The following is a 14,467-nucleotide window of genomic DNA, read 5'->3' on the forward strand; positions in this document are numbered from 1 at the left end:
TTTTTTTTTTGTCCTATGAAAAACCAAAGACATTTTTCAGGAATTTCTGTTTTTTTTTTTTTATTACAATCTCTGAACAGTTACACCACCTACAGTAGGCAATTTTGACATTAATCAGAAAATAATCAAAACTGGTTTTAATTCAGAAATAAAAAAGCATGTTTATCACAACAATCTTTTTTTTATATATATATATATAATTTTATGTTGTAATTCCATATAATTGTATTAGTTCATGATATGGGCCCATATGCAAATCCAGCCATTTGGCTTTAATGTCAGAGAGGTTTTTAGGTTCTGTTTTGCAACTCTTGACTCTCAGGAACACTCTGTGCAGTGTTGATAGAAGAGAGCATCTGTTAGTCATTTTAAAGAGATTGCCTACCTGCATGTATATATGATTGCTTGTTTAGTTTAATTACTTTAACTGTCATAAAACATTGTTTGTACACGTTAGGCAGCTGCCGTTACTCATCAATAATTCAGCATCATTTGGCTTGCACATTTAAAGCGTTCTATTGACCAAATCCTCTTTTCTCTTCTCACTTGACATCAGCTGGCTGAACCCTCTTTTCCGTATCGGATCAAAGAGAAGACTTGAAGAAGATGACATGTATAAAGTGCTTCCGGAGGATGGGTCCAAGAGACTCGGAGAGGAACTGCAGAGGTGAGTGAGCCACTGGGAATAAACCGACTAATCAACAGGCTGTTCTCAAACAAACCCTCCGAGTATTTATTGTGAAATATGAGAACGCAGGATAGTGCGGTTCCCGTTAGCTGTTGGGAAGGAGATGGCCCATACCAGTTCGTGCATTATGCAATGTTAAGTTCTTGTGAATATCTCTGTAATCATTCATACATTAACCATGTATGCAAATTGAAATGAAGGAAGGAGTTTAGGCTATTTTAGTATTCCTAGAAGGAGCTGTGGTTGGGCACGTGGGATCCTGGCGTTGATCCTGGTGGTGTGGATTAAGATCAGGCCCGGTAACCCAGGAAACTGTATGTTCAAAATCCACAAGGGGTGTCTCATGAGCTACCACAACTCTGCCTTGCAACAGATTTCCCCAGAAGGACTGTAGCTGTAGGCAAAATATGCTGTATGTTTGCTTGGATAATCAACCAGGTGAAAATCAAAGTCAGATCACTTACATAAGCTATAAAACATCTCTTTTCCAGCAACATCATGTTTGTAGCACAAAAGGTGTGGGACAAGTTAGACCATAAAATTTTAATATTTAGGGTTGGGTTGCATTGATAATCTGTGGAGCCAGAACAGAAGGGAAGATCATTTGGAAGGTTCTACTGTTGCTATTACAGGAGCAGAAGTTTTGGCAGAGGGTACAGACAGCAGAGCGGGAGGTTAACGAGCCGTCTGGCTTTCCTGCTTACTTTCATTTTGTAGCGCACAGGAAGTTACCCTGAAACTAAAGCGACAGACTACTTATTATGTAAACAAGCTCTACTGAAGTTACTACTCTTTTAAAAAAGTACTTACAAGCAGCTAATTAAAAGTAATACACTGTGTGTGTGTGTGTGTGTGTGTGTATATATATATATATATATATATATTAGACTTGCCGCGATAGACGGTGCTGACGGTGATAACACTGTAACACTGTAACACCGGTTACGTCACTTGTCTACCACGGCACCGACCCCCACTGTCGTTTAGATTTTTCTATAGTAATAAAAATCATATAGTTCAGTAAAAGAACAGACACTACAATTAAAAACTGAACGTGGCTGCTCAATGTAGCGTGCCGAACGACAGTCGCATCACAGATTTGGGGTGCGTTTCCCAAAAGCAACTATGGTCGCAAGTTCCGTCGTTACCAATAGAGTTCAATGGAACGAACCACCATAGCTAGCTAACGATGCTTTTGGGAAACGCACCCCAGATTTCATTTATCCAGTGAGGAGAGTGAGTCAAGCTGACTGAAAAGAAGAGTGGGGTGAGACAGACAACACGATCACGGATTATTTAGTTTCTAAACGAAATGCAAAAGCGCCTGTTTGGCAGTATTTTGGATTTTGAAAAGCCTGTTGACTTTTGCCGTTTATCTAAGGTGATTTTGGAAGTTTTTTTTTAAACATTCGTTTAATTGGTTCCACAGTGTTTGCTGATTTGTACTTTATTTAAACTGTGTAATTTATTTATTTTATTTGACATCAAGGTGTATGCCGTGCCTTTCTTATTCGTCTTGCTAATAAACTTTCTACGTTTCATTTTTATTTGGTTATATATTATACATGTTTATTTATTTCCAGTTTTGTATAGGCTACCTATTTAAATTTTATGTAACTTATTTGTTATTTTGTTGTTGCATTCAAGTAATTGACGTCGAATTGCCGCTAATTCGAAAGTGAAAGTAAAATGCGCAAGGTGCTTTTAAGCTATTTAAAAGTGAAGGAAAGCGAGGAAAAGATCTAGTGTATGCCGAACCATGTGTGGAGAACCGTACGGTTCGATTTTTTACAGAGAACCGTTGCACCCCTAATATATGTGTGTGTGTGTATATGAAAAAGAAATGAGTATATTTTTAAGTATGGCACAAAAACAAAGAAATTCAAAGACAAAAAACTAAGAAATGTACAGCAGCATTTGACTAAATATTATACTATTTTGTAAAATAATTTTTATTTTTTATTTTATAAATTGTATTAATTTAATTTATATATTACTGCTAAAAGGTGAAAAATGCTCTACCAACATCACTTATCTAAAACTGATTTAATGCCTTTGAGTTGACTGTGCATCTTATTTGTCTATAGCTGAAACTTGAAGTCAACATAAAATCAAATTAACTTTAACCTTAAATGAACTTTAATACAGTCCTCCTTGTCTTATTGCAAGCAGTTTTCAGTTTTCACATTGTCTCTGTAAACCTTAATTTAAATACAGTTGGTCTGAAACATCTTTCCTTTTTGGCTTCTAGGCAATGCAGCCTTTTGGATAATGGATAAAGCGTTTTGCTGTTTGGAGAAACATCAAATAACATTTAGACATTGTTTAGGCTACTTTTTAAGTGATGCCACCTTTCTAAAAGCTTGCCAATAGTTTTCACAATTATTTTGATTTATTTATTTATTGTTAATCAATTATTATTTATCTATCCCACTAATTATTATGTAATAAAACATTAAAGAAAGAAAAGCCTCCTCAAAAGGGTAATTTCCTCTGCTTCATCTATTAACATTACATTTATGCATTTGGCAGGCACTTTTTTTTAAAGCAACCTGCACTGCATTCAAAGTATACATTTTTATCAGTTCATGTATTCCCTGGCAATCAAAACCATTGAATGGTCCTTTTTTAAAATCCAGTAAATTCCCAGATACTTAGCAAGTGTCAAGTTTTATCTTATCAACTTTTTTTTTCTATTTAAACATCCTATTTCACTCAGAAATGCGTAATGTTTCAGAAGTATAATGGGTTGTGTAATATGGGTCATTTAAGTATTCATGAGTATTTGTTACTGTGCAATCCAAGATTTCATGGTTGTTATTTGCTCTTTTAGTCTTGATTTCTGCAAATAAAACGCACTGTAACATAAAGACTAGGGGTGCTCCGATTGATCGGCTACCGATCACTATCGGCCGATAATCACGTTGGGATGATTGATCGGCGGTCTCTAAAAAGGCCGATCTCCAAAAACCGATCTCAAGCTGATGACGCTGCCGTGAGAGTTTTGGCACGACATGCAGCGGCACCGTCTCAGTCTCTGTCCGGCACGGGTGAAATTATTATAATGCTGAAGGTGAGGTACTCACCTTCATATTTCTACATTAAATAACTTGTAAAGTAATTTGAAAACCTTGTTTGAGACGTAATTTCACAAACAGTATGAGCGCTCTCTCTTTCTCTCTCAAAATACGCAAATGGCTTCAAATCACCACACCATCACATTTTTCATTCTTGCCAGCATTTAATCATTCAGCGCTTGCGCGCTCTCCTGGAGACCGTGCACTCATGCACACTCGCAGCGCACACACATAATGCCAAGTTCACATTATTCCATTTGCATTGCATACGTGGTGTGTATTGTTTCCGCTCTCATGTTAATGGATTAAAGCATTCACTTTACACAGCTGCACTGCGTTCAGGAGCAGTGCGTCTGCACTCTAGCAGTGCAGAGATTGTTTCTGCACAGAGTCTATTTTTGCTGTGCTGCAAGCGCTGAATTAAAGTGACAGCGCATTGTTTGCAGTAAATATGAACATGGATTGACACGAAAATGTAGTAATTACACCATAAATGCATATAATTAAAGTCTACTGTGTTTCACTGTCAACACATGGCTTTTTGGCTAGGTTTAAAGGGAAAGCACTTTTAGATAAACAAGGCAATAATAGATGGCACTTTAGATGGTAATTCAGATTTAAATGCAAATGGAAAGGCAGTAGAGCTTACTATTTCTGTCAATGGTAAGTTTGTGATAACGTAAGAAAAGTAGTTTAAATGTTTTGCCACTTGCTTGAGCAATTTAGTGACGTGACATGTCGCCAAGTATGGTTACCCATACTCGGAATTAGTGCTCTGCATTTATCCCATCCAAAGTGCACACACACAGCAGTGAACACACACACACCGTGAACACACACCCGGAGCAGTGGGCAGCCATTTTTTTGCTGCGGCGCCCGGGGAATTTAATATATAAATCTAGAAGTAAATGCAAAATTAAAATGCATTGAATAATGTGTTGCTTATATTTATTGTTTAAACATGTCTGTGAAAGATTGTATTACTGTACTGTGTAAAAGTAAAGAATTGCAATGCTGAAAAAGCAATTCCAGTGACAATGTTTGGATTTGAAATCAGGAGCGGTCTCCTGTGTGAAAGCTGCTTCTCCTCTCACAAGAGTCACCTAAGAGGGGAATTCCCCCCATTTTCAAAAATGAAATTCAGGCCCTGAATAAATGTCTAAAATTCCTGATTGGAGTATCACTATAAATAGTTATAAATGATAAATAGAAGGCTTTAAAAAGATCGGTATCGGCAGATACTGCTGTCTGTGATCGGTGATCGGCCTCAAAAATCGGAGCACCCCTAATAAAGCCTATTGCTTTCTATGATTAGCCTATCATGCAGATAAGTTTTTTTCCTTCACCTTGAGGTTTTATTACATAGGAACAGATAAGCAGATAAATCATTCGCTGACCCTTTGTACAGCGGCGAAAACCACTGATAATCAGCAGTCTCCTGCAAAGTTTTTATCCCCAGCCGTTAAAGCATGGAAATGAATGACACAATCCTGTCATTCATTAAAAAGGACCTCCACACAGAGCGTTTCTCCAGCCTCTAATCATGCACTTTGAAATGGATCAGTGCTGGTTCGTTTAGCACAGAGCTCTGGGATATGACACTAATTAGTGAAGCTTTTATTGTGATCAGTTGCATGGAGCGCAGTGGGGCCGAGGCGTAAACACAAATGTTCTGCCTTGAAGTAAACTGTTATTTGCAGATGTAGAATTTACTGCCGGACGTTACTGCTGGAAAACATCAACTGAAGAGGCTTAGCAGCTGTTTTGAAAATTTTCCTGATTTGGCTAAATGCTTTAGTTTCTGCTCAGGATTTGTTTCTTATGTGCCTTGTATGCTGTACATTTATATATCATGTTGTTTACAAGATATACTCTTGTGACCTGTTCCACCGGGTGGCCCTTGTGGTCGAGGACTAAGCGTTATTTGGTACGCATTTTTTATCCTTTTAAGCTGTGTAATAAATAATCAAGATTTATGAATCAAAAAAGCCAACACAAAATGTCTTCATAGAGATATCTTTTGTAGACTAAGTGTTGAATTTTTCTGTACGTTGAAGTCATCATACCATTATGTTTTATGTGAGATGAATAGACCTGGGCGATAAAACGGTATCGATATTTATCGACGGTACACCTTCTTCGATAACGATATAAAAAATGTTCGATGCTATGAGTGACGCAGACAGCACACACAAGCACGAACACATGCTGAATTGAGTGCTGTGCCTGCCTGTGATGAGGAGATTGTGAATAAAAAAATTTATTATTTAAATATTTTATTTAAAATAAACATTTGCATTTGAATGTTAGGAGTGCGTCAGGGAGCGTCATCAGTGGTGCACGAGATGCGGGGATATTGATGTAAGTGACGTTGTTGCATTTTAATGTTTTGTTAGTCTAGCCCATGAGACGCGCCACTGCTGTGTTATGCTTTCAAAATATTTGAGAAATATAGAAGCTCAATGCAGAGAAGGTCTTGAATGAGTTAAAACCAAAACCAAGCCATTCACACAGACCGCAAATTCAGCGCATTTTTTAGACGGACAAGTACGACTGCTGCACTCGCGTCTCACACAAGAAATGTAGCCATGCAAAGTTAAAACAGTTTAAACTTTTAGAAAACACACGTTGCGAATTTGTGGAGGTTTATTCCTTTTCACTGCGTCTCTTATGTTTTTAAATGCAATCTTCGTGATGGGCGATTCGGCTCTTTGTTTTAAGCAATGCATAAATACATGATGCTGTTTTGTTCATAATTGTTTATGCAATTTATGAAATTATATTTGATTTATGAGTTACATTAATTAGACCTATTTTTTATAGACACTTATTTCCTTGCGTTGACAATTTAAATGTGCTGCGTTATTTTGCTCATTGCACCCTCCTGTGGCCTCAGGAGACAAGCCAAAAGTTTCCTGAAGACCTATTTAATCTGCATATAAAACATTAGAAATTAGATATTTTAATTTAATTTTAATAGTTTAATTTTTATTGTGTGTTTGACTGTTAAAACAAAAATATAATATTTGTTGTTTGTCTCAATAAATTGGGTTAATTTAAAAATACAGTGGTTAAATTTAAACTTTTTTTTTCATTGCTCGGTTTTAAAAAAGATTATAAAAATGTCAATAATTATAGATACCGAACGATATGAAACATTATATCGTTGATACATTTTTTTGCTATATCGCCCAGCCCTAAGATGACACAATGTGGGTAATAAAAGAGGATTATAATTGTTTTACGACATCCTATTTCTCTCTTTGTCAGCATAATCGATTAAGCCTTACTCATCTTTTTCTTTTTCCCACACTCATAGCTACTGGGACCAAGAAGTGGAAAAAGCAACCAAAGAACTCAGGACACCCAAACTCACCAAAGCCATTATCAGGTGCTACTGGAGATCATATGCAGTACTGGGAGTGTTCACTCTTATAGAGGTACGTTTTGATCCAGGATGTGCCTGATGTTTTATGTGGTACACAAAGTGAAGGCAGTGAAGCTCCCCTCTAGTTAACTATAAATCTGGTGTGTATTCACATTAAACTTTAAACTGAAACCATTGATGGCTGAATGACAAAGCACATTTTATAAGTTCTGTTGATGATTCACTGTCTTAACATGCATCACCTGAAGTGTTGTTTAGACAAAAGCATCACACGACACTCAGTTTTAAGAGTGCTTATAGACAATTTGATTAGGATTTAGTTGAAACACATCCAACAAGATTCAAGAGAGATGGTGGTCATAAACCTGCTGTCCCAGGGGTCTAGTAACCAATTGGTAGTTTGTGTGAAAAATAATAGTTCACACAAATATAGAAAAAATGCATATTTCTTGCCTTCTAGGCAACTACTGGATGCTGTCTTTCATTAGATTGTCTGATGGAAAAGTGCTGCCAGGACATTCTGCAAAATATCTCCTTCTTTGTTTTGCAGAATTACATGAGGGTGCCAAATTTAACATTTTTGTCAAACTTTTTCTATAATAAGGCAATGCACATGAAAATGTGTTATACACTAGTGGATGTCTGTGCACTGTTCACCTCACTCGAATGCAAACTTTTTGTTGCAATTTATTGTACAGTACAGACACTTACAGTGTACTTTCACAAGAAAGTACCAAGAAATATAAAGTAACTACTTGAAATGAATATGGGTTAAGGCTAGGTTTATGGTTAAGTTCAGGATTAGTGTCTAGTTATAATAGAAAGTACATAGCACTAGTGGGCCTGGAGTTAATAAAATATTCTTAAGTAAAATTGTTGATTTTTTTGGTGGGAAATTAATCGTTTAGATGAATCGATAATTTAGTCGATAGATTAATCGAAATAAAAATAGTCGTTAGTGGCAGCCCTCTCCATTAATTCCTGCTTGTAGTAATTTAATGTGTATATATTTTGAAAGCATTGAATCGCTATAGAAAATGAGATTCATTCGGTTCTTAGCGTTTTAAATCGATTACTGTCCGAAATCGACGATTCAAAAATCCATGTTTCAAGATCGATGCATTGCATCATCAGAGTTTGTAATCGATGCATCGAGAAAACGAGTGAATCGTTACACCCCTACTTTCGGTCTGTGCAAATTGAATGCTTTAAACACAAATTTGTGATTTCAAATGATGCTGCACTTGCCCACTGTCATATTCATTTAATTTTCACTGTGTGCTGTATGTATGATGTGTGTTATGAGTGTTACCTTGGCTTTATTTGAAAAAATATGATTCCCAATGCACACAAACTTCCCAGAATACTGAGTGCTCTGTTGGTTACAGTTTACTTCCATTTTAATTATAAAAATATTTATTTATTTGTGGAAAATAGGGCTGGGTTTTGACACACATTTCATTCGATTCGATTCTCATTCACAAGATTTTGATTCGATTACCAAATCGATTTGATTCAATATCGATTATTTTGGATAAATATCAGGTACAGTATATGGCAAATTTTCTCAAGGAAAATAAATCTCTCAACTAATGCTGTAAAATATACATGAGAGTCAGTTGGTACTACATTACTATAATATTGAAGGTTAAAATTGACTGATTTGTTAAAATTACACTTAATAAAGTTTTTAAAATAATAAAGTTACAATTACATAACATTTCTACTTCAATTCGTTTTTTTTTTTAATATAAACATAATGGTGGCTGTCATAAAAATTTGATGGATTTATTCAAACATAAATTAAACTTTGAAGAACAGTACATTTTATAATTAATATGTTATATGGTGCATATATTTAGTAGGGTTGGGGCAATATATCGATATGGTGATATATCGTTGTCCTTCTCCATGCGGTATGAGAATAGGTATCTGGTGCCAAACATCGATATTTTAATTATTACAATAAGGCACTCTATATAGATTTCCCTGCTCCCAGTCTAAAAATGCGTGGAAATTGCGGCCGCGCCATTTCCAACTTCTTTCCAAAGCGCTCTGAGCAACCACGAGGAACCGAAGGATAAACAGATTTCCAGCCACTGTATTAGCTCTACTGCTATATATATATATATGTTTATGGAAATGAGAACTAAAAAACTGCCCCGGAAAAGCTATCAGTGTGGACCATAGGCACTGATCACGTTATTACTGCAGAGGGCATATTCAGTCCATGAGTAGCCTAACCTCTCCGCTCGGATCGCAGGTGGATTTCCCTCACTAACTATATGAGTGAGAGAGTGCCACCGGCGTGTCAACAAAACTGGATGCCCTCCCTCTCTCAGATATTGCAAGTGCAATATGCAGTGGGCACCGACTGGCAGAAACACAAATCTGCACCTATGGCATAGACGACCAAACAAAACCTCGTCAGAGCCGTAATGCGGCGCAGAAGTGTGCAGTGTGTGTGCTTGCTGCACGTCTACATTTGAAATAACGAACCTGAGCGCGCAAAAGAGGCGATGTGAACGGCAATTTTTTTACTGAGCGAGTTTCTTTCTTCTGTTGAACACAAAAAAATATATTTTGAAGAATGTTGGTAACCAAACAGTGGACGGTAGCCATTCCATAGTATTTTTTTCCATACTAAGGAAGTCAATGGCTGCCGTCAACATAATTTATTAAAATGTTAATAAATGGCTACATTTTTAAAGGTTTATGAATTCAGCTGATTTGATATCCACTTTGATTATCAGAATTTTATTAAACCAATAAAACAGATTCCAGAAAAATTTAAACACGGATTTTGGAAAACAAATAAAACAGAATTTGGGGTTCTATTTGCCTACATGTAGAACAAGACTGTAAAAAAAGGCTACCACAATTTCCTCGTATAATAAAGATAAGGGTGTGGATGTTTTTAGGAATGTGAACATCTAATCCGTTCAGCCTCATATTGTTCTTACAAGTACAAAATGTCATTTATTTCACATTGTTATTATCGGATGTTTCTTCTTCCCCATTATAGGAGGCGATTAAAGTGATTCAACCAGTGTTTTTGGGAAAACTCATTCAGTATTTTGAGAGATCTGAGCCTGATAACATGGCAGCGTTGTATGAAGCTTATGGATATGCAGCAGGCATCTCTCTCTCCGCTCTGGGTCTGGCTTTACTCCACCACCTCTACTTTTACCACGTCCTAAGAGCTGGAATGAAAATCCGCATTGCAATGTGTCACATGATCTACAGAAAGGTTAGATTTTCTTAAAAACACAAACCTGATTTTCCAGAAAAAAAATTCTGAGGAGGTGCCAAGTTACAGTGATAGTACCAGATGGTAGCACCAGGATTATTAATAAGTACCATATTTGTATAACATGATGTTTACATGGGAATCTGAGGTTCTGTCTTTTTTCCCCAAGTGTGCCACATCTCTCGCTCTCTCTCTCTCTCTCTCTTTCTTTTAATAAAGTGTCTGTAGATATGAGCAATAGGAATGATTTATTTATTTTTAGGCTTGGCTAAGGGCAATTCCTTATCACGGTATTTCCCACAAACCTTCTGAATTGTTTCTTCTTTTAGGCGTTGTGCCTTAGTGCCACAGCCATGGGCCAGACAACCACCGGGCAGATTGTTAACCTTTTGTCGAATGACGTCAACAAGTTCGATGAGGTAGGAAATTTCCAGAACTTCTTTGTCTTCCTCTTAAGGTCACTCACAGGTTTTTTTTTAATTGGAATTAAACGTGTTGCTTGTTTAGTCAGGGAATTGTTTTGTGTAGTTAATTTTCCAGTTAAAACAGCCAAAGGCAGCACGAGTGATTTACCGTAAAGGGCTTGTGTTACTTGGTAACAGATCGGCCAGCGTTCAGAGTAGCATGAGAGGTCTCAAATAGGTCATCTTAACCTTATGTGTGTTTACGATCTGACTTTGGGTTATTGGGAAATTGAAATGATTAGTTAAACATTTTAAACTGTTTTTATGTGTTGTGGTTTCTAACTCACTCATTAATCAGGCCAGTGGAGTCTCTAGCAGTTGAGTTATTATCATTATGTGATAGATAGCTGTGTGTTATGTATTATTTTAACGCAGCTCGGTAAACACATGACATAATTTCAAACCATGTTCATACTGTCTGAGTAGTTATTCTGTGTATTTGTAGTAGGAATGTCATTGTTCTACATCAGTATTTGGAGGTGTTTCGCTTGCATTTACCAGCAGACATCAAAGGGGTTCTGTGAAGAATTCCAGGAAGTTCGGTTTTTGTTCTGTCCAAGTTACCTGAAATTAGAACTTTGAAGTTTAAGCTCCTTTTTTGTAGATTCTAAAAATAATCTCTTGGGCTGTTTGTAATGTGAAATTGCAAAAGCAGTACACCATGTCCCAAGTACTACACTAAATTGTCTCATGAACTATAACATGCTACGTTTGTTCTACATCAGTATTTGGAGGTGTTTCTCTTGCATTTACCAGCAGACATCAAAGGGGTTCTGTGAAGAATTCCAGGAAGTTCGGGAAGTTTTTGTTCTGTCCAAGTTACCTGAAATTAGAACTTTGAAGTTTAAGCTCCTTTTTTGTAGATTCTAAAAATAATCTCTTGGGCTGTTTGTAATGTGAAATTGCAAAAGCAGTACACCATGTCCCAAGTACTACACTAAATTGTCTCATGAACTATAACATGCTACGTTATGGTTTTGTGCTGCTATGTAAGAGCTTATTAAATGATCGCTGATGATGGAATCCAGATGTTGGTTTTATTTCAAAAATGTGCATTTTATATAATCTAAACTTCAAACCTGATGTACTATATAAAAACCACACAATTGTTGGTGGTTAATAGTTTTGTACTTATGTAGTCTATAGCATATATGGTACTCCATGGTACCATATCATGTACTATGATATTTACATGGTAATCCAAGAAACATGCATTACTGTTGAAAAGTTTGGGGTCAGTAAGATTTGTTTTGTTTTTTGAAAGAAAGTAATGCTTTTATTCAGTAAGAATGCAAAAAGTGACAGTAAATACATTTATGATGTTACAAAAGATTTATTTTTCACTTTAACTTACCTATCCTTTATTTTTCAAAGAATCCTGAAAAAAAGTATCATCGTTTCCACAAATATTACTTATCATTTTTATCAATGTATTAAGCAGCACAACTGTTTTCAACATTGATAATAATTAGAAATGTTTTTTGAGCAGCATATCAGCATATTAGAATGATTTCTGAAGGGTCATGTGATGCTGAAGACTGGAGTAATGATGCTGAAAATTCAACTTTGTCATAACAGGAATCAATTACATTTTAAAAATATTCTAATAGAAAATGGTTATTTTAAATTGTAATAATATTTCACAATATTACTGTATTTTTGATCAAATAATTGCAGCTTTGGTAAGCACAAAAGATATTCAAAAACAATTAATAAATCTGATCAACTCCAAACTTTTGAATAGTTGTGTTTGTACGTGTCCAAAAAACGTGGTGGTACTATAGTGCCACATCCAAACCCCATTTTTGGTTGGTGAAGTAGTATGATATAATTATCTGTTGTTTTGTTCTCATGTCTTTTCCCAGGTGACTATTTTTCTGCACTACTTGTGGGTGGGGCCTCTGCAAGCCGCAGCTGTGATTGGTCTGCTTTGGCAAGAGATCGGAGCATCATGCCTTGCGGGCATGGCCGTTTTAATCTTTCTTATGCCCCTTCAGACCATGTTTGGGAAACTGTTTTCAAAGTACAGGTACAATCTCAGGATTACTCTGACAGGGAAATTTTTTAATTGAATCAGGGAAAATAAATTATAAGAAGCTGAAAGGTTTAATCACAATCACAAGATGCTCTTCATGTCATGGTGAATAGTGTCAAGTAGGCTTCAGGCTTCAAGTAGGCTTTATTCTTAAATAAATTGCATGTGCGTAGATTTACGTAATCTAGAAATAATTAATAGCTCAAAAAAACAGTTCAAGAGCATGAAGAACTTTGCATGCTGAAGATGGTGCATTCTTTTGTTCTAGTAGTTATTCTGTCTATAATGAGCTGTTATTCATCTCCAATCATCATCAAACTATTCATGTATAACATTGCAAAAAAAAAAAAGTTGACCTAACCCCCCGGAGCCATGTGGACTTCTTTTATAATGGATTGGTTAAATTTTTTGGACTTAAAATTTTGGGCTACCATCCACTCCCATTATAAAGCTTGGAAGAGCAAGGATGTTTTTTAATATAACTCTGATTGTATTCATCTGAAAGAAGAAAGTCATGTACATATAGGATGGTTTGAGGGTAAGTAAATCATGGGGTAATTTTCATTTTTGGGTGAACTAACCCTTTAAGTTAACTCAACTAGCAACCGACAACTTTAGTTCATCTAATTAAGTTAGTGTACTGAGTGTTAACAGATCTGTCAGAGCAACCAAAGATTTTTAGCATTTAGCAATGCTAATCTTTTTTTAACAATCCTCTTTCTTTTAGATTTGTTTATTTTCAAAGCCTTCTACATAGTATGGGTAGTAGGGATGCACCGATACTGGTCTCCTGTACTCGTACTCGTACCTGTTAAAATGCCCCGAAACCAAACGCCGATACCACGCAGCATGTGATAAGTGCCATATTCAGACAAAGAAACACCCAACAACAGACAGCAGAGAGGAGTTAAGGATGTCTACTACGAAGTATATGTACACTCTAAAAAAAATGCTGGGTTTTTTCAACCCAATGTTGGGTCAAATATGGACTAACCCAACTGTTCAGTTAAAAAGCTAATTTAAAAATGTAACCAAAATTTAACCCAACAGTTGTGTTAGTCCATATTTTACCCAACATTGGGTTCAAACAACCCAGCATTTTTTAGAGTCTATGCAATGAATATAATGTTAAACATTCAGTATTAACGCCTGTATAGCTGATGTGCGCGAGCTGATAAACAAAGCACGCTGAGTGGATTGAGCGAATATATCTTTCTCACAGACATCACTGGAAAGTTTGTAGTTCGGTCGGATATGTCAAAAACAAGTAAGTAAAACAATGCACAAGTTACTTAACGGTAGGGAGAAAGAGAGAGAGGGCGAGAGAGAGAGAGCGTGCTCAATTCTGTTGTGTGATCTTTGATGTTCACTTAGCACACGCATCATTTGGATTAAAACGAAATCGTAAAAGTAAAACCATTCATAGGGGCATTCACTATAAACATCAATTATTTTCAATCTTAGGCATACGAGGCGTTTTGCTTGCTTGAGTGTTTCTGCATTACATGAGTGGCGTTGCAATATAAATCGCAGCACGTTTCAGATGAAAAAACGCGGCTTCTATT

At 36.2% G+C, this 14,467-nt stretch overlaps 1 protein-coding gene across 1 annotated transcript in view; it reads left to right on the top strand.

Moving 5' to 3' along the window:
- The window catches only part of abcc4 (ATP binding cassette subfamily C member 4 (PEL blood group)), a 56,023-nt gene that overhangs the window by 2,442 nt on the left and 39,114 nt on the right, over positions 1-14,467 (top strand). The window contains exons 2-6 of the mRNA XM_016266812.1: positions 557-667; positions 7,085-7,205; positions 10,179-10,403; positions 10,733-10,822; positions 12,733-12,896. Of these exons, the coding sequence (XP_016122298.1) occupies positions 557-667; positions 7,085-7,205; positions 10,179-10,403; positions 10,733-10,822; positions 12,733-12,896 (711 nt within the window). The remainder of the gene's footprint in view (positions 1-556; positions 668-7,084; positions 7,206-10,178; positions 10,404-10,732; positions 10,823-12,732; positions 12,897-14,467) is intronic.

This window comes from Sinocyclocheilus grahami, unplaced genomic scaffold, assembly GCF_001515645.1.
Source record: "Sinocyclocheilus grahami isolate Dianchi unplaced genomic scaffold, SAMN03320097.WGS_v1.1 scaffold34.1, whole genome shotgun sequence".
Classification (NCBI taxonomy): domain Eukaryota; kingdom Metazoa; phylum Chordata; class Actinopteri; order Cypriniformes; family Cyprinidae; genus Sinocyclocheilus; species Sinocyclocheilus grahami.